At 47.6% G+C, this 20,934-nt stretch overlaps 1 protein-coding gene across 1 annotated transcript in view; it reads left to right on the top strand.

Annotated features, from left to right (window-relative positions):
* Window positions 1-20,934, top strand: part of LOC149345836 (DNA excision repair protein ERCC-6-like) — a 109,439-nt gene that overhangs the window by 23,716 nt on the left and 64,789 nt on the right. Inside the window, exons 5-7 of the mRNA XM_089586241.1 lie at window positions 2,292-2,699; window positions 4,002-4,137; window positions 14,908-15,045. Of these exons, the coding sequence (XP_089442367.1) occupies window positions 2,292-2,699; window positions 4,002-4,137; window positions 14,908-15,045 (682 nt within the window). The remainder of the gene's footprint in view (window positions 1-2,291; window positions 2,700-4,001; window positions 4,138-14,907; window positions 15,046-20,934) is intronic.

Below are 20,934 nucleotides of genomic sequence, written 5' to 3'. Positions count from 1 at the left end.
TCTTGCAACGCTGACAGGGAGTCCACAAAACGCCATCGCCCCTTGCTTATGGGTAAATTGGTTTTTGAGGAAAGGAAATGTATCTGTATGGCATATCTTGGTGGACACCCGAACCTCGCCTAAGGGAAGGGAGAAAGATGGGAGTGAACAATGAGGCCCCAAAGTTCTAGCTGGGGCACACTGAAGAGCCAACTTGGTGCCCCATCTCTCCCTCTGGTATGACATCAGAAGTCACATGACCGACCACCGACCGTGATCTGTCGGCTGTGGTACCGCGAAGAAGTGACACCTGGCGTAGTATTGCTTTCGCAATAAAACTCTCTCGGAAGAGGTGTGTTACGACGGCATTCAGACTTTACAATCTTACAAACCCTCCAGCAGTGGCCTGTTGAGGGGTTGAAGGCAATGAAAAGCGGTCTTAGGCAAGATACCAGTGCGGATGCAGAAGGCAGTGGAATGACCGCAATGAGGGATACGGTTGCACCAGTGTCTTGGGAGACACCGTGCAGAAGGATGCCCGAAGAACTAGAAATGTGACTAGGGTGGAAACCCGGGCATGTTGGGAAAGGTGACTCCTTGCATGAGGTGTAGTGCGAAAACGAGACACAAGGACAGATACACACACCTTATGCAGGGAAAGAATCACAGACAGTTGAAGCGAGCGTCAGACTAACCAGCGCATGCATCAGTCGGGAAGGTGCCTCAGTGAAAGGCTGTGTGAGCACCAACAAAACACGAGAACTTACACCGGCAGTAATCTTGCTTTGCACTGCAAGGAGTGTGGCTGTGTCCCCGTTCTGGACAAACACTCAGTCGTTGCCAGAGGCAGAGATCAGTCGGCTCGTGAGAAACTGTGCAGATCCCTGCTTTGCAAGGTGAGCACACCTTCTATCTCTCTGTCCAATTGAGAGATGGCCTTCCTAAGTTGCATAAACCAGTGATTCTACTTTTTTCCCCTCGTTGTTCTCTTCTACGGTTTTTTCTGATGCCTGCACCGGGTAGTTCTCACATTCACCTCAGCTCTCTGGGGGTTCTTTCAGTCGGAAGTCAGCGCTTGTGGTGTGTGTATTCGTTCTTTGTCCTTCATCTTGGTTTCACGCTTCGCATCATGCAGGGGATCAGCATTACTGAGATGCCCAAATTTGCACCCTTGTCTTGGTAATTGTGTAAGAAATGTTTTGCTAGCTCTTCTTTACCGTTAAGCAGTGCAGTTCATCATTGAAATTCGACCTCCATAGCCGTGGTATGTCAAATCTCTTTGAGTGGTACTGTGAAAATGACAAGATAGGCGAGCCTGTACTGCGTCGTAATGCATGGGGAAGCAGTCAGAAAGCTGGAAGTGTGAATGATCTGTTTCCTGGTGAGTGGTGCCCAGTCTTTGGTGTTTCAGGGAAATTTGTGTAGATGGAGTTCAAACTTGTGAGGGTTCAAGGTTAGCAGGAGTTGAATGGCCTCCACTCAGTCGTTGCCACACGTGACCTGAGATGCAGCGCGCGCTCAACTTCTACTGTAGAATGTGGCTCATTGTTGATGAAGTGGATTTCATTGCCTCGCATGGAAATAGCAGGAGTAATTTTGCAGTTAACGTGGTGCAACCCAACAACCTGTCGTACATGTAGCAGCGCAGACAGTGCATTGTTGGTGCACTCAAGGTACATGCAGTGTCGCCTCATTCCGGACAGTGGGCAGAGCTGCAGCAGCACACGACCTGCGCTTGTGGTATCATGTTGACGTGAATTCGCCCTGTTATGACCAATAGGGGACGTGTAAACACACTGGCTGTCGTACCCGGGATGCTGAACCTATGAGAAAATTTTGTGAGGTACGTGAGACTAATGGATCCATCCAGCATAACCCCCCGGCATAAAAATGTGGGTCTGACCAATGTACTGGGTCTATCTGACTCATCTTTAGCCATGGCCATAAATGGTCCTTGAGGGTAATGGAGTGGACTCGGAGAGAAGGGAGGTATAGCAGGGGACGGCAAAAAGTTAGGTGAGCGGATGAGATTAAGAAGTTTCGGGGGGGATACGGTGGCCGCAAGTGGCACAGAGGACAGGGTTAATTGGAGAGACATGGGAGATGCCTTTGCCCTGCAGTGGGCGTAGTCAGGCTGATTGTGATGATGATGATGATGATGTTAAAATGGTGCTGTCCAGTGGCAATGATCTGCAGAGAAGAAGCATTTTGGGGGACTTAGTGTGGTGCAACATTCGTTACATGTGAAATTAAATGTTTGTTTGCGTGTGTGTGTGTTGAAGCTGTTCAAGCAGAGTGGTCTCCCTGCGCAGAGGATCCAGGCAGTGGTGGCGGGTGGCGAGTGGCACTGGCAGGGGGCCCCTCCTCCTCCTCCTCCCAGCAGGGGCAGGGGGAGGAGACGGAGGAGGAGAGGCTGATCCGCACGGGCCAGATGACGCCCTTTGGCAGCGTTGCCAGGGAGGGGCCACCACCACCCAGGGGGGCAGTGCTGGAGGGGGAGGAGGCTGCTGTCCCCTCCCCTCCTCCCCCCAAGAGGAGGAGGAGGACGGAGCAGCAGCATCACAGGCCTCACGCAGTTCTTCTGCCCAGTGGGGAGGTGGACGAGTCGGAGGAAGAGGAGGAGGATGGCCACAACGAAGCAGAGTCAGACGATGAGTATCGGCCCGAGGGAGAGAGCGGAGGAGAGAGTGAGGACGACGACCTTCCTGCCTCCGACAAAGGTACACACGGCCTCTTTTGCAGTGGGACCAGGGGGCAGTCCCCCAACTTCCGGTTTAAGTAGGAATGCGTGAACACACACTACTGATTGCAATTAGGGAGTAATTACTCATTGACATCCACCCAAACGCATCCACACGGCTGCAAAGCAAAGCTCAATTGGTGGAGCAACTGCTCCAGTGAAGCTGTGGTCCCAGGTTCAAACCTCGGACCAGGATGAATTTTTCTTTAACTACGATGTTTCTGAGAAAGCTGTACAGCTTTCCTTTGTAGCCGTATGGTTGCGCTCGGGTGGATGCCAATGAGTAATTACTCCCTTATTACAAATCTACTCCACCTTGGGGGATTCCCCTAAACATTTGACCACTACCGATTGCACTGATGTCCACTGCTTTTGTGTTTCTGAATGACAGGAGTTCGAATCCCTTTGGTCATCATGTGTGTATGTTTTTTGTGTTTCCTTCTCTTTTTACACCAAGGAGGCATATTATTTAATGGCTCCCCTCGGTGTGTGTTACCTTGCAGGTTGCATTTTGCGACATTTTTGTGCCGTGATCAGTGTCTGAAATGCTGTCACATGAGGCAGGAGGAAGTTGGGGTGCTGTACCATTGAGAGAACGGACATAGCATCCGTCATACATCATACCCTTATAGCTCCGCCTTTAGCGTATGACATGATAGCTTTGATGGGTCGATGCCCATATCTGTGGAAGTGGCCATTCTTGACTTGGGAGCCCTCGTACCACTCCTGGTTGAGTGATGCGCCCCTGCAGTGTGATGGCACGTGCTGCCACTGGTGTGAGATACAGGAGGTTGCTGTTCCCAAGCAACCTGTCGCGACCAACTATCATTTGAACTGCCATGGGGGTGAATGTCAGTGTGTGTGTGTGTGAGCAGGCGGACGAAGACACGTATGCCCAAATAAAAAAAAATGCGCCTAGTACCTCACTGAAAGTGCTGTCATGATATTTAGAACACAAATGTAGTGTGTGGCCAAATGTGTATCCCCTTCTTACGCCTGAGTAGCAGGCCGCCCACGGGACTGACGGTTAGTATGTGGGCTCCTGTGGCCAGGCCGAAGAGTCCTCTGACCCTGTACTGCACATCCTTGCTGCCAGAGAAGAAAAGGAATGAATTGCTCGACCCTACCTGAGAAGGAAAAGGGCCCTGGTGGGGAAACGGGGAGGAATGTTTGGATTGGCAGTGTGGAATTTGAACCCAAACATTTCCTCAGCGTGTGAACGTGCCTGCGCAAGCGTAGGGCATGAAGCTGCTGCAGGCATCTTGGCTGCTTCCCTGTGCAGAAGCCAAGGGTGGACGAGGGGCAAGCCCGAGGGCCGAGAAGAAGTCGGCCGCGGCATCGTCGAGGAGGGAGAAGAAGAAGCCTGCCCGGAAGATCACTGACGATGGCAACTATGCGGCCTACCTCCGGAGGCTCAAGTGGGTGTGGCTTCCAGGGCATTACTGGGCATGTGCAGTGATGAAACCGTGAAAAAAGAAACTGAGAAGCATGCAGACTACCGTATTTACTCGCATAATAGGCGCACTTTTTTTCCAGAAAATCCGGCTCAAAGTTTGGGGTGCGCCTATTACGTGGGGTAAAATTTCCGGAAATTTTTCGACTCGCAAAATTGAACACACCGCGTAAACGCACTCGTGTACGGGCCGCACCCCGTTTTCGTGAAGAAAATGTTAAAAAAAAACAAAAGATCCGTGTAAGGGCCGCACCGAAACTTTCCACGACACACGCGGGAATAGCCTTCGGAATGCACGCGCCGAGGCCTCCGCGATCGGCTCCGGCTGCGCGCAACGGGCGCTTGGTTGCGGAGGCCACACGCGCGCAGGAGCTTCCAGACGCCGCCCACGGAGGGCGCCCAAGGCCAAGCTCATCATCATCATCGTTTTCCTCCGCCGCGAGCTTTCGCTATCTATATCGCCATCAGCATCTCCAGCTCGTTTTTTTTTTGTTTTGTTGTTGCTTTCAAGTGCCCGGATTTGCGGTAGCGCGATAGTTATCGTGGTTTATGGCTTTGCCGCGGAGCGTTGATGTTTTAGCTCGACGGCCAAGCACCTTAACAGCTAGACGGCTAGGAGTTTGCTCTCGAACGCGGCAAGCGTGCGGCAGGTCGGAAAATACGACGTGGCCGAGGAGTGCGCGACTGCGGCAGTTGCGACTGCGGCGTCCCTAAATTTTCGTACGCGACTCCAAGCGCCGAGGTTTTCGTGGGCCTAAGTCGGGAACGTTTCCGGCTGGAGACAGACAGACGTTTAAAGTGAGCATCCCTGAAAACTGTGTGCGGCTGTTCTACGCGATGTCGTTGTACGTGCTGTGGGTCCGCAGCAGTTGCGACGGCAGCAGCACTAGTAGGGACTAGTAGTCAGTTCAGCAAAAACTTTGTTAAAATAAAGATTGGGAAGCGGGGGGTGGCGAGACGTCGGCTTGCAATCGTGTAAATACAGTATTGATCACAGTGCCAAGTTCGGGGTGCGCCTATTATGCGCGGAAATAAAAAAATCTGATTTTTCGCGCCCTAACTAGGGGTGCGCCTATTATGCGAGTGCGCCTATTACGCGAGTAAATACGGTACTCTGTTGGTGTTAGGGGAATCCCCCAAAGTGGTGTAGAATTTGTAATAAGGGAGTAATTACTCATTGACATCCACCCGAGCGCACCCACGCGGCTACTAAGGAAAGCTGTACAGCTTTCTCAGAAACTTCGCATTTAAAGAAAAATTCATCCTGGTCTGGGGTTCAAACCCGGGACCACCGGAACAGTCGCTCTAGCAACTGAGCTAACCGGGACGGCCAGCTCATGGTAGGGCGAGAGCGAATTGATCAATAACTCGAAGTGGGAGCAGTGTTGGTCAAATGTTTTAGGGGAATCCCCCAAGGTGGAGTAAATGGCTGCATATGGTAAATGGCTACGTATGGCTGCGCTTGGGCGGATGTCAATGAGTAATTACTCCCTCAATAGACTACTCTGTGCAAAAAAGTAGATACCATATTAACTCGAATGTAACACAAGTTTTAACGCAAAAGCATGACTAGTGCCACTTTAGTGTGTGTGTGCGTGTGCTCACAATTCATCATCATCATCATTTATTTACCCCTAAGGGCCCCATGGGGCATTACATAGGAGGCGGAGGGGGGGGACAAACAGTAATCACAAGTCTGGTTTTAGGTTTTATGGTTTTATGGTATTTAACATCCCAAAGCGACTAAGGCTATGAGAGACGCCGTAGTGGAGGGCTCCGGAAATTTCGACCACCTGGAGTTCTTTAACGTGCACTGACATCGCACAGTACACGGGCCTCTAGAATTTCTCCTCCAAAGAAATTCTGCCGCCGTGGCCGGGATCGAACCCGCATATTTTGGGTCAGCAGCCGAACACCATAACCACTGAGCCACCGCAGCGGCTCAGTCACAAGTCACAAAGATTAAAGTCGGGAGCATAAATTTAGACACATGTTGGTGCAAAAAATCTCAGCGATGGCAGGAAAAATAGGCGGACATCATTGAGTGGCCGTGTGACACCCACAGCAAGCCCAGCACTCAGACAATCCTATTGTGCCTATGTGTACTCGCCATTGGTTGACTGACCTCCACGTGGCATCAGTTTTCGCAGCAGAATTCGTACCAAAATTGTGGTGTGTGCTTGTTGTGCAGTGTTGCAGGCACTGTTGTACGATTGCTCATTGCATGCAGTTTATGTGTGCCAGTCAAGTTGGCTAGCTTGCGGCAGGGATTCAGACCAGTAACATATGCACCTTCAGTTGTATGCCTTCCCGGACTTTCATATCAAAATTGGGGTGGAGCCATTCGTTGTACAGCATTGTGGGTCGTGTCATAAATGCCATCGACCGAGGTGGCTGCATTCCAGGTGGGCAAGCATTTTTGCAGTGTCCAGAGGCGGAAAACATCAATATCGTCCGTTGACATTCACTGCGCTGCAGCTCATGAAACTGGTATTTATTCCTGAAGTGAGCAGGAGCCGGGCCCGTCACTCAAATATATTATCTTGGTAAAGATTGGCGCGTTTTCTTCGATATGTGCTTTGATTTTCTACAGAGCCAAGCATGCATTAGCGGAATCATGAGACATATCGTCGAAATTAACGGCGTAGTTACGAGTCGATTTTCTTGACATGACAACGCAGGTAAACACGATTACCTGCTTTTTCTGCCAATGGTACGCTTGTACTGAGTCTGGAAGCACAACTTTCATTTTTTGGCGAAATCAGAATGTAAAACAATTGCACCTCTCTTGCAGCCGTGTGTTTTTTCATGTATTGCTCTTGCTTGCACAGATGTAATATAGTTGTAGGGAATGCATTTCATGGCCACTCTTAGAATGTCAAGAAAATCGACTCGTAAGTACGCCGTTAATTTCGACGATATGTCTCATGATTCCGCTCATGCATGCTTGGCTCTGTCGAAAATCAAAGCACATCTCGAAGAAAACGCGCCAATCTTTACCAAGATAATATGTATGAGCGACGGGGCTCCCGCTCACTTCAGGAATAAATACCAGTTTCATGAGCTGCAGCGCAGTGAATGTCAACGGACGATATTGATGTTTTCGGCCTCTGGACACTGCAAAAATGCTTGCGACGGCGTTGGTGGGCTAGTGAAACATCGAGGATCACAACGCAACTTGCGGAAGCCTGCAAATGAGGCCATACACAGAGCCGGAGGCTTCGTAGACGCAATTCAAGAAACACTAAAGAACACCACCATTCTGGAGCTGCCACAGCTTGCAGACTTTCGCGAAGTGAAGAAGGAACAATGGAAACTGGCAAAGAAAGTGCCTGGAGTTCAGACGCTCCACCTGTGGAAGTAGGTTCAGTCAACTGAAGGCAGTGCATCCTACGTGGCCTCCACCGCTGCTTCTGAATGGAAGAGACTGTGATCTGGTTAGTGCTTCGTGCTGGACAATATACCGTGCGCAAAACCGAAATCAACTGCCGCCGTTTATTTCTTGTTACGATTTTCTGAATTGCAATGTGTGCATGAAGCGGCATCCCATTTTTAAATTGACTCCTGATTAAAACTCCCCATGATTAAAAACATTGCAGATAAATCGTTCCCCTCAGGAGACGACGTTTTGTCTCCTGACAGTGCCTTGTAGAACCCTTGAACACAGAGGTAAATAGATGTAGGTTCGAAAACGCCGACTTCAGAAACGCATTAATATTAACTTTTATATATAAAAATTTTGATAAGAACCGAGAAATGATCTAATATCTTCAATGAATTGATTATATATACCAACAGACCGTACGACGAATAAATTGGAGAATACAAACAACGTTTGACCGCCACCAGCCAATTCTTATGACCTCAGGCAAAATAGTGAATTTATTCCCATTTTCACGCATTAAGAGCCGCTAACAAGCGAATAGAAGCTCTATAAGCATTGAGAATGGTTCGGATATTGGGGTAAATAAAATGTAACCACGTTCAATGAGTGCTAAATGAAATTTCTCTCAGCTACTATTTCTAAGAGGGAGTAATAAGCAATCGTATATAACAAAAATGTGAACTCAGTTTTGTGTTTATTTTTGTATTTTAAAACAATATAATGCAACACTTTTCTAGTGCCTTACAATTTCCATGTATTGAGGATTATTCAGGCAAATTTTAATAAAATTCGATGATGATGTTTTTTTTTAAACCCAAGTCAAAGTTGTCACTTTTTTGGCGTTTTTGAACTTCGGCCAATTTTGAGATCGTACTGAAAACTATCTGTCGAGTCTAGAGCAACAGAACTTGCCTGAGGTGAGTAAAAGCAGCTGAAAAATACTGAGAAAAATATTCAGTTGGAAGATCTTTAGGCATCTTGCCCTAAGGCTGCCCTGAAAAGTGCCTTTTTTGCACCGCATAGCTCCAGAAGCGAAGTTTGCAATTTTTTTACTTGGAAGGTTGAAAAAGCAAGAAAACATTTTTTATTTTTTCGTATTGTAAAAGTTGTAAAGAAGTTCTGAAAAAATGCTGATGCGCGGGAAAAATTTTTTGTGCATGGAATGAGGCTTCAAACTTGCAACTTTGCGAAGTGCCAAAAACGGCATTCTCCACCTCTTGTGACATGCGATTTTTTTCCGAGAAAACTACGAAACTTTTTGCAAAACTAAGCTTCATTCCTTTGTGTGGACACATTTGCCCATCCTATATAAAAATTTCATTGAAAACAAAAAATGGTCATGGGACCTCGATTACCGTTCTTATCTGAACACGCCCATATAATACTAATGCCTTACACCTCATTACAAAGAAGAAAACACGCGCAAAAGTTAGCGTGTATACTCGTTTAATAAGCCTAATTACGACAACTGCCAACGTCCCGTTAATACTCCACTATGTTGCCAGCTATGTATATCCTGATTGATGAGGGATCCCTGCCTAGTTCTTCAGAAGTGCAAGATGCCGGGCTAGTTGGTATTGCATAATGAAATAAAACAGCGCAAGGAACGGGACGAAACACAAAGGAGCAAGACACGGGCACAGCGCCCTTGTCTGTGTTAGCGCCCGTGTCTGTGTTTTGCTCCTTTGTGTTTCGTCCCGTTCCTTGCGCTGTTTTATTTCATTATGCCTAGTTCTTCTCCGTCTGCTGAATCTGCTGTAGCATAGTATGTGCCCGCTCTTTAGCATTGTTTATGTGTCATCTGTCCTCGCTTGAGAGCACACATATTTACGTCTTTTCCACCAGAAGCCGAAAAAGCAATACTATTACCCAATTTTTCTTCTAAAGTAAAAGCTCTACTCTTCTCGTGCAAGCTCAAGGTCATGTGGTTATGGAATTTGACCTTGGAACTAGGAGGAGCAGAGGCTTGGCCCTGAGGTCATGCCACGTGACTCGCCACACAGCAGTGCGTGTTGAGCAGACACTGCTCGCTCACCTTGGAACTATCGGATCACGTGACTCGCTGGGCCTCGCCATAGCTGTGTGTGCAGAGCCAACGGCACTCTTGCAACTGCCAGAAATTGTGTGATGCGCCGTTTGCTATGTAAAAGCTCGTGGCGTGTGCTTAGCTTCACATGAAGCCATGGATGAGCTAGTGGTAGCAGTATAACTTTATTCGGCCATAATTCACAGGTCGACCGCCTGGGCGACCAGAAGTCGCTGTTCTTCCTCCCCTTCAGCGCCAAGCCAGTCTAGCCAGGTGGTGATCGATAGAGAGGGTGGGGGGTAGGAACCCGACTGCTGAGCAGCCGGGCAATAGAAGAGGCAATGGTCCGCATAGATGCAGGGGCAGTTGGGACAGGAAGATCGGTCCGATCGATAGCGATAGAGAAAGAGGCGAGACGGGGTTGATGACTGCATTCATTTGGATGTGCCGAAGAATGGGAGCCTCCGGCACCGTGAGTGATGGATGAGCTAGTGCTTTGACGATGTATCGTCGCCGTGAAGCAAATTCAGGCGATTTTTTTTGAAGCGGTAAGGCGTCAGATTGGATTGGCAAAAGAGAGAGCCTGACATGTGTGGGGAATAAGAAAAGCACACAGCACTAGGTCTGACCTCTTACTAGTTCGCACCGGGTTGTGACCTAGAGGGCAACCAAATTGAAACAGGGGCAAACTACCTCACGGATCACGAGACAGTCTTTGCTTTAATAAAGAAAGTCCCAAGCCAAATTGTTGATGCGCGATGAAGTTGATGCTAGACCCTGTCTAATCATGCTTAACAGAGCTTTCGCTCGTCTTACCAGCTTCAGCCTGGTTGAACCACAGCTCATTTTTTTTTCCCCTTAAAAATCAGCAGCACTTCTCGAAAGATGGTGGTGTGCACATTCGCAGCTCTTTATAAATGCTTTTGTAAAACTTGTGGAGGCAGGTTCTGTTCTGTGCAGCTGTCATGCAGCTAGAGATGTAAAATTTCTGGAAATTTTGGATACTGGAGTGAAGCGAGGAAAAAGAACAAGTTTTCTTCCGGGAGTACTGGAAAGAGTGGGAAGATACTAAAAACGAGAACATTCAGGTAACATTTTTCCACATACTTCCGAAGTGTGGCACTGACAAGGCTTTTCATGGGTTGTTGTTGACCTGTTTGCACTCTTGCCTGAAGTCTGCCACTTGCTGGTCGATGGGGGATACCCACAGCCCCGGGGTGAGGTGTGGGTCAGTCTCCACATGGTGGTGTCTCTCCAGTCTAGTCAGGTCGTGAGATCTCGAGGTGTCTAAAGCTGACTTTGCCAAGAAAAGAGGGAAGCCAATCAGTGCACCTTTCAGAAATGTCTGTGTATTGACAGATGCTCGTTCAGGCACTGGCAGAAGACGATATGTGGGACAGCTTTGTTCCTAAGTGCCCATACTGGCTGGAAGCCAGCGAGGTTCAAAGTCTTGCATTTGAGCTGCACTCACTGAGAGGGCAAGTTCTGGCGGTTGAATGGGAGAGGGAAATGAAGCAAGCAGTCGAAAAAATTTGACAAGAATATAAACAACTCTCACGTGCTGTCTGCACATGTTGCATTGCAGGAGGGTATTCTGACCTAGTCTCTTTTCGTTTGTCTATCATCACTTAGCGGCTATTTTCGGAAATGCCAAGTAAGTGCTTTTTAATGCTGACGAAACCAAGAACGACTACAAGCTCTCTTTTTTTTTTCTTGAGGAAACTATTGTTTAGGCACAGATCTGCAGTAGCAAAGGGATAGCAGCTGATTAAGAAAATCCAGTTCTTGAAATTTTCACCATATGTAGTGGCATTGTCAGACAGAACAGAAATGAGCAACGTTTGACCTTTAGTCCTTCCTTTCCAGCTGAAAGGTAAGCATAATGCAAGAGGGGAAATAGCTGAACTATTTAATTAGCATTGTCAAGGTGTCTTCACTTCTGACAGGTCTCTTGGAGTACCGGAGCGACCTGCAGCTTTCGACGAGGTTCCTATGATCCGGACTACATTCCAGATGTTATTTTAAACTGCCTTAAATCTCTGGACATCTCGCTGGGCTTTTTCCGCTATCTTTGTGAACCAATGAGTTGCCAAATGACTCTTCACAACAAAGGGGATAAACCACCTGTGTCTAGTTACTTGCTGGTCTCAGTTATTTTTGCATTCTGCAGACTCATGGAGCATACAGTTGCTGGCTTCATTATTCTTTTCTTCGACTCATTACACCTGTTCATGTCTTCTGTAGCATACGAGTTGGTCCGGGACCTTTTGTTTCTGGATGTGGCCTTTGACAGGGTTCCAAACTAGTTTGTGCATAGCAGCTGATTGCTCTGCCCTTGTATCTGTCCAGTGGAGTGAAGCTTATTTGAGAAATAGAACTTAGTATGTCGAAGTGAACGGTGCCTGTTTTGAAACACTTGTTGTTACTTCCCTCAGGGAAGTGATCTGATAGATATCCCCTCCAGTATCAATATAGTAATTTTTAAAGAAATTTCATCAATAGCTCTTACCAGTATTGCCTTCAAAACTGCAGTATTCGCAAGGTTCCCCAATATAAGCACCTAGCAGTCACTCTCACAACTCGCTTACTTGGAGCGCTTATATATTTCTGACTCTGCTGCGCTATCAATATAAAGCTTCTGGCATACAATACTTTCTTTAGGTCTAATCTTGTATGCGCTTCTGTTATATGGGATCCGCACATTCAAAAAGATATTCATTAACTACAGATCAATCAGAGAAAAGCAGTCCGCTTTTTTTTTTTTGAGTAAATACAGAAGGTCTGACTCTGCAACAAAACGTATTAAACATACTTACGTTCCGCCTCTCCATGTGTGCTGACAGTTGCATTTCTCTCCTTGGCAAAATTTTGACAGGTCAACTTGAAGTTACCTCTCCTTCATTTCTCCCAGGCAGTCGAGTACTGGGAAGACCCAACACACCGAGGAACACTCTTCACAGCCAGTTTTTGCTAAAACAAATGCATAGCAGCACAGTTTCTTCCCACAAACCATTTCTAACTGAAATGCGCTTCCTGAGTCTGTTTTTTGGTGCACAAACTTCGAAGAAGAACTTCATAAACATTTTCTTAATTAGACATGCCTAATGCTTTGCGTTCAAAACTTGTGTACATTTGTAGCTATTGTTGTGTCATCTGTATTGCTTTCTTTGCATGGCGCACAGAGTATTCGTCCTTATTACGTGTTATGTTTCTTTCAAGCCCCTCCTGCCAGGGTCTGTCTGGCCTGCAGTATTGTGAAATAAATAAATAGATTGGCCAGGCTGGTTGGTACAAGACATTAAATTAGCCGTGCAACAAACGGGACAGAGAAGAGAAAAAAAATTTTAGAACTGAAGAGCGACATAGATGAGCGCTCACAGACACAGACAACAGCAATTGTTAACTTAGGATAGCGACCTTAATGTTCAAGCTATGAACGATAATCTCACAACTATCATTGCAGAGCGCACAGCAGAGGTAGGTGGTTGGGTAATTTGACACAGTACCGGCAAATTCCTCAGGAGACAAAAAATCTGATTAACAAATGCCAAAGCATGAAGGCCTCTGACCCCACAGACAGAATAGAACTGGCAGAGCTATCAGAGAAAATCAGTAAGCGCAAAGTAAATGACATAAGGAGGTTTAGTATGGAGAAAATCGAGCATGCTCTAAAGAACGGAGGTAGCCTAAAAATGGTGAAAGGGAAACTAGGCATTGGCAAAAACCAGATGTATTCATTAAGAGACAAAGAGGGCAATGTCATCAGCAATATGGATAAGACAGTTAAAGTAGCCGAAGAGTTCTACACAAATCTATACAGTAGCAAATCTAATCATCAAGTTACTGAGGGAGGCAGTCGAGCACAGCAATGGGACATCCTGCCAGTAACGAAGGAGGAAGTAAAGAAAGCCTTAGGAGCAATGCAAAAGGGGAAAGCAGCTGGTGAGGATCAGGTAACAGCAGATTTGTTGAAGGAGAGATTGTGCTACAAAAACTAGCCACTTTGTATACGCAATGCCTTGTGACCTCGAGCGTACCAGGAGCTTGGAAGAACGATAACATTATCTTAATTCATAAGAAAGGAGACGCCAAGGACTTGAAGAATTACAGACCGATCAGCTTATTGTCTGTTGCCTACAAGGTATTTGCTAAGGTAATCGCTAAAATCGCTAATAGAGTCAGGACAACCTTAGACCTCAATCAGCCAAATCATCAGACCTCAATCAGCCAAATCATCAGGCAGGCTTTTGTAAAGGATACACTACAACAGACCATATTCACGCTATCAGCGAGGTGATAGAGAAATGTTAAGAACATAAGCAACCCCTATATATAGCGTTCATTGATTACGAGAAAGCATTTTACTCAGTAGAAACACCAGTTGTCATGCAGGCATCGCAGAATCGGGGTGTAGAAGACCCTTGTGTAGAAATACTGGAAGACATCTATGGCGAGTGCACAGCTACCACAGTCCTCCATAAAGTCGACAATGAAATTCCAATAAGTAAAGGTGTCAGGCATGGAGACACGATCTTGCCCATGCTATTAGGAGAATAATTAGATGGATAAGAATTGGAAGAATAAGAATGGGGTGGAATGCATGTGGCAGGTTCTCTCAGATCCTGAATGTCAGTTTGCCAATATCCCTGAAGAGGAAAGTATACAACAGCTGTATCCTACCGGTACTCACCTATGGGGCAGAAATGTGGAGGCTAACAAAGAGGGTTCAGCTTAAGTTAAGGACAACGCAGCGAGCTATGGAAAGAAAAATTATATGCGTAACGTTAAAGGCTCCGAAGAGGGCGGAGTGGGTGAGGGAAGAAACGTGGGTTAATGACATTGTAGTCGAAAACAGTTGGAAGAAGTGAGCTTGGGCAGAGCATGTAATGCGAAGGCAACATAACCGCTGGTCCTTAAGGGTAACGGAGTGGATTCCAAGGGAAGGCAAGCGTAGCAGGGGGCAGCAGAAAGTTAGGTGGGTGGATGAGATTAGGAAGTTTGCGGGGATATGGTGTCCGGTGAAGGACAGGGCTAATTGGAGAGGCACGGGAGAGGCCCTGCAGTGGGTGCAAGCTAGTCTGGTGATGCTGGTGAGGGCTAGTGTGCAAGATGCATGACAGTAACGAAGAGTGTTGTGTTTTCCGTGGCTGCACATCGGGGTGCTTATTGGGATGATTGTCGTGTGAGTGGCTGCTGTGAGATGAGTGTCTCTGTGTGTGCTGCCTCTGCTTGAGGCATCCGTTCAGATGCCCTGAGCAAGGTGTAGCTGTGGCAGGTGCAGTGGAAGCTGGTGGTGAGAGCTGATTGTTGTTGTTTCCCACCAGGGAGCACCGCCGCCAGAGGCTGGTGGAGAAGCACCGGAGGATTGTGGAAGGTGGCTGCTCGGAGGAGGAGGAGGAGAGTGCGGTGGAGGTGGACGATGAGTTCCGTGTGCCCAGGGAGATCTGGAACAAGCTGTACCGGTGGGTGTCTGCCTCCCTCCACAGGCGGATTGGCCTGCTTTTGCTTGAAAATATGCAGGCTGGTATGTAGTAGACAAGACACAGGCCGGCACACGCATTCACTTAGTTGTGATTTTTCCTTCCTGGGAGGGTGGAGACAATTAGGATTACTTTTGCCAACAAAATGTATCAAACTTGAGGAGTGCACAGAGCAGCAGCCTGTGATCAAATTACCCAGAGTGCTAAGCTGTTTCATGTGCAGTAGAACCCCACTGTTCAGTTTTGCATGGGACTGTGGAAAAAAAACAACACGAAAAACGAAGGAACTGGGAAGCGCACATGCAAGTCACATGTACACTCGCCGTCAAAAGTAAATGGAAGGCGGCTTCCTCAAAAAGAATTAATTTCTTTAAATCTAAAGCATAATGGTCCATGTTTGTTGGTGCACAGTGCAGTTCGCACAATTACAATTAGGCTACACATATGTTTTCAAGGAAGCATGAATTGGGGGGACAATGTTTAAATTTTTTTGCTAATATTTCCTTCCATTTACTTTTGACGGCACCTGTACATCACTGCATGGTGTTTTTGTTTTACTTCTAGTGAAAAAGCACATGCTTTGCTGTGTTCACGGTGGCCTGCATTTTAATCCTACACAGTCCTTGTCTGTTGGAACCTAAAAATTACATTTTTAAGCTGCAAGCGACGGGGAAAACAGATGATCAAAACATGCCTCTGCTGCCCACATGACGTTTGCGGTGGTATACAGGGGTGTGCGAATATTCGATAATTTCGAATATTCGATCGAATAGCATGGTATTCGATATTCGCTTTGAACCGAATTCTCGGTATTCGAAATTTCGAAGTATTCGTCTCGCGCGAATAGTGTTACTGGGACGCTTGCCCGCTTGCTTTATGTGGTTTCGGTTCCGAGTATTGCCGCATAGATGGCTTTTTTTTATCGCGCTTTCAACGCTCGGGGGTCAGTCAATACGCAAATCACGATCAGGCCGGGGTGCGAACCCAGCGACAAACGAAAGAAAGGTGAGGGCGACGAGCTCTTGCGAAAGATCCTGCGTTCTGGCCGTCTTCGAACCTCCGCACTAAGGCTGCCATAAGCCGTGTCGAGGCAGACGCAATGAAGGAAGAACACAGCCGACAGTCGTCTAAGCTTCAAAACAAGAAACCTCAGTTTATGTTGTTGTTGTTGTGACTGAGAGAAGAATGTAAAGGAAAGTACACAGGCCTGCCAACTGGCTCCAGCCGAGCCACCACCGCTGCCACGTGCAGATAGAGGAGAGTTAAAAAGATCAGAAGAAAGAGAAAATGGAAAGAAAAGACGCACGCGTCGCAGCAACAACCGCGTCCGCCGAAGCGGACGCTGGCTGATAAAACATATAGGCGGCCGTAGCCGCGCTTCGTCACCACCTCCTCCCTTAGTTTGTTGTTGTTGTGGCTGAGAGAAGGATGAAAAGGAAATTGCACGGGCCTGCTACTGGCTCGAGCCAACACCACCTAGACGAACTTCGTCTAGGTGGTGTTGCTCGAGCCAAGCCACCACCGCTGCCACGTGCAGATAGAGGTGAGGTAAGAGATCAGAGCAAAGAGAAAAAGGAAAGACAAGACGCGCGTCGCAGCAACAACTGCGTCCGCCGGAGCGGACGCTGCTGAAAAAATCGGATAAGCGGCCGAAGCCGCGCTCGCCGAGGCGAGGACAGATACACAATCACACCCTTAGTTTGTTGTCAGCGAACCTTTATATGTTTGTTGTCAGTGAACCCTTTATATACTCTGGCTGGCGGTGACGTTATCGATGAGCTCGGACGCCGCAAGTATTCGAACGCGGGCATCGCTTCGCCTCGTTCATCCCCCCCACTCTTTTTTTTCCAATAGAGCTGCGGAAAAGATTATCTGATAGGACAGATGCGAAGATAAACACGCAGCCCTACCGCGCTATCGCTTCACCAAATCAGGTGACGAATCATGCGTACCGAACATGGGCGGCCGTTCTCGGCAGCATTGAAGCAAGCCATCATATTACCGGCGGAGGCGAGAAAAATTCAGCGGCAGCGCGGGGACTTGATGCCGCCGAAGTGTATACTTACTTCAATGGGAAGGGCTCATTTAGCGTGTGATAACGCCAAGCTTATTGCGCACCCGTGGAGGATTACTGCCGTTAACGCTCGGCATCGGGGAAGCTGCGGACGAACTTTAGTAGAACGAAATGATCGCATCCATCTATGACTTGCGTCTTTTCTTGCTATTTTGACTGCTTGTGCATTGGTGGGAACGGAACGCTGTCGTAATCAGGGCAGTGAGCCGTCTTCGGTGGTGTGCCGCATTCTGTCGCCGCAACTCAGAGCATTCTTGGAAGCGCGATGCTAAGTGCTGCTCGGAGGTACTACCGGGGACAATTTCGCCAGGAGGCGCGAGCGGTACGAATGATGTTTCACTTGCGGCGCGAGAGTTTTGTATAGCCGCTTCCATTCTTGCTAGTCTAGGAATGTAACCGGAACGATGTTCCGATCCTTCAGCTTGATAAGCGAAGAAACGCTCCGGCAAACAGCAGCCGCATGCTGCTAGTGAAATACAAAAAAAAAATGCATCGTGCGACACGCCTTGTCAGAGTGACGGCATAGGCCGGGAAGAGCGCCAGTTTGCCGCACTAAACCCAAGAGAGACAGAGCTGAGCCGACGTTTCCTTACGAGCACCCCTCGGATAGAGAAACAGACGCGCCAATCTCCGGCCGCAAGGTGATGGCGATGCATTTGATCCATGGGAGGCGCGTCCTGAATGCTCTGTCCGCAACAGTACGGCCAACCTATCGGTGCTATGGGAGCTTTGGATACGCGATGGTGCGATGCTGCCAGTGCTGCTAGGAGGTTCGGTCAGCCTATGTTCCATTTTAACATCTTTGGACGCAGCAGTCCCATCGGCGTAACCGAAAAGAAGGCGCAATCCAAGCCAAGAAGTGAGGATCCTAAACTATAGAAACGCAAGCAACGCAAGTGGCAAGTCGGCGCACCGAACGTGATTGCCTAGCTCAGTGTTGGACATTCGACCCGTTTGAGCACTGGTCACCGGTAGTGCAGAATGTCTTTTTTTTTTTTTTTCATTATTCTTCTCAGTGCTCTTGCTGCAGTGTAGTGCAGTTACTCGTATGGTTTCAGTTATTGGTTGTACTACTGGCACCGTTCTGTTATACTGTCATTTTTTGTATTTTATCTCTAATTTCTTATTAGAAAGCAGACAGTATTTTTATGTGTTATAATTTTTTATTACCAACCGGTAAAAATTGTTCTTAACTCACTTTAGGTGCTGTCTTAAAATTTTGAAGCATGGTTTTAAATAAAGCCTCAGTGCAGTATGTAATGGCATCGTGTGTTAGGAAAATAAATGGTTTTGGAAATGCCTACTGCCATTCAGCCTTTTTTTAGTGCCAGAAGTACTATTCGAACTATTCGCTTCGAAATTATTCGAAGAAATTGCTATTCGCTTCGAATTCGCTTCGAATCAAAAAACCACTATTCGCACACCCCTAGTGGTATAGGTTCATTTTTGCGCATTTGATTGGTCACACTTGCACCGCAGCAGTGGCAGAACTGCGTCGACAGCCACAACAAGATTAACATTGCCCAGTAGTGTACTGGTGTGGGCTTTGGTGTAACATGCTGGAAGTCCCTGAACATGGGGGTGGCCAAGTGGCAATGAAGTCTGCAGTTCCGCTTTGTCGCCATTGCCATTCTGTGCACGCTAAATGTAGGCTTTAAAGGGGCTGTGAAAGGGGGTCTCAACAAAGATGCGGTATCCCTGGGATGCTAAAGGACGCAGCGTCACAAATATCCTCCAACAAACATTTTTTGATGTGTTTTGTGGAAACTGAGTTACTTGTAGTCAAAGTTTGAATTTCCGCATCTTCATGCCTTCTCCTCTCCGCTCGTCACTTTTTGCATGGTGGAATGTCAGTCCGCCGGCTCCGCCACGCACTCGGCCCCTCCGTTGACCAGCGTCGCGCAAGGGAATTTCCCAGGGGGGGGCGGAGCCAACGCCTCCTAAACTGAATTGGTTTCGCATCGATGGCGCTGGCGCGCCGAACTAATGATGGCATTCTGCTGCTGATGTAAAGAGCGCTACATGATGCAGTGCGCGCGGGTTCAGGAGAAAGCTCGCCATTGCTGGTTGTTGCGAGGCATGGAAGTGGGAGTTCTTAAAATTGTGCTGTAAATCATCGGCTCACTTTTGAGGTCTTGTACGCGGCATGAACGCTCGGTAGCCTGTACTCTACATAATGCAAGCATTTTATACCGACCTCCAACACTGTCATCAGGGACCCTTTGAAGGGACTATGCAATGAATTAAAGGTCGCTTGTAAATGTTTTCAATGCTTAAAAATGGTGCTAACAAGCATTCACACCGAGTATGAGTCTTCGGAACTGAGCCGGCAATTTGTTATGAATTTTTAAAAATCGTGTTTTTTAAAATTTGCGGGCTGACAGGTATGCTTACAGTGACCGTTTTTGAAACTAAAACCGGGAAAATAGATGTCAGCAGGCCACCACACGCTGTCATTCGCTGGAGCCTCGATGTCACGGGCACACTTCCGGTAGCTGTGAAAATCGTCTGCTCATGCCGCCGCGCGACCCCCTCGGGCAAGTGCGAGCCGGGTAGGCATTGCCTTTGTGCATATGGTTTCAGTTTACCTCGGCCACCTCTCTCTGTCGGGAGTTTGGGAGCCACTCGCAGTGCCTTTGTCGCAGTGAGAAGCAAAGCAATCCGACGCGCTCCGCAATCCAGGAAGGTGACCAGAGAGACCGGAGAGGTGCTGCTGCTGGGGTGCTGGGTGCAACAGTCAGAAGTCGCAAACCGAACGTCAGCGAATGACGTATTCATGGGCGGGGCCCACTCCCGAAACTGTTTTATTAATTTTTTTCTGGTGCCCAGAGTGTACAAGTTGAGGGGGGAGAGGAGGAGCGTGATTTTTAATCGTCTATAACTTCGCTGTTCTTGATGCTAGCTCAGAAATTCTTGCACTGGGGTGACGAGTGATGGAAGACCTCTCTCTCGTCTGCTTTACGTAATCTCAATTAATTTATTGCATAGTCCCTTTGATAAGACGACATGTAGTGGACTACCATTGTGAAGGCACTTGCAACGGAGTATGCAGGAACACTGCCTCAGCTTAGTAAAACACGTTGCGGGGCTAGTTGGTGGTGTATTTTCTTTTGTTGAAATTTAAACAGCGCTAAATTGTCAGACGAATACACAGGTAGACATGGCAGGACGGACGCTGACTCCAACTATGTTTATTGACACGCATTTTCATTGAACATGCAAGAAAGACGACAATGAGCGCATGCGCATCTACGAAGGAAAGGAAAGGTCAGGAAAATGAGGGGGGGCGGGGGGAAAGCAAAGGTCGCTTTTTTTTTTTTTTCCAATGATGACAGCAAAAGTAGATTAAGGCGAGCAGACTGCATTTCGTCCCCTATTCTTAAGCAGACAGAGCAAACCCCTCTTACCGTTTCATTCATCTCATACAAAACTTTAAGAGAGCAATCGCTAAGCAATGCCTCAATAATGCACTGAAAAAGTCTTCTTGCCATTCACTCAGCCATGGTTTCCAAAAGCAAGTGACGCGTCTTCAGTCAGCTGGGTATCCGACAAGCCTCATTGTATCCATATCTGAAGGAATGTTGAAAACCGCAAAGAGAAAAGACAAGAACCAGATCGAAGCAAATGGAAAGAGAACGGTAGTCATCCCCTATTTGCACAACACCCCGCATCGCCTAAAGAAGATTGCGAAGCGCAGTGACGTCAGAGTAGTGTTCTCGGCGCCTGAGAAGTTGGAAAAACTAGTCAAGTTGACTAACCCTTTTCCAAAGCCTAAAGAACCATGCGGTATCAAGCAC

Source organism: Amblyomma mixtum, chromosome 4 (assembly GCF_055824585.1).
Source record: "Amblyomma mixtum isolate Tamu chromosome 4, ASM5582458v1, whole genome shotgun sequence".
NCBI lineage: Eukaryota > Metazoa > Arthropoda > Arachnida > Ixodida > Ixodidae > Amblyomma > Amblyomma mixtum.
This window is presented reverse-complemented; position numbering and strand designations above follow the sequence as displayed.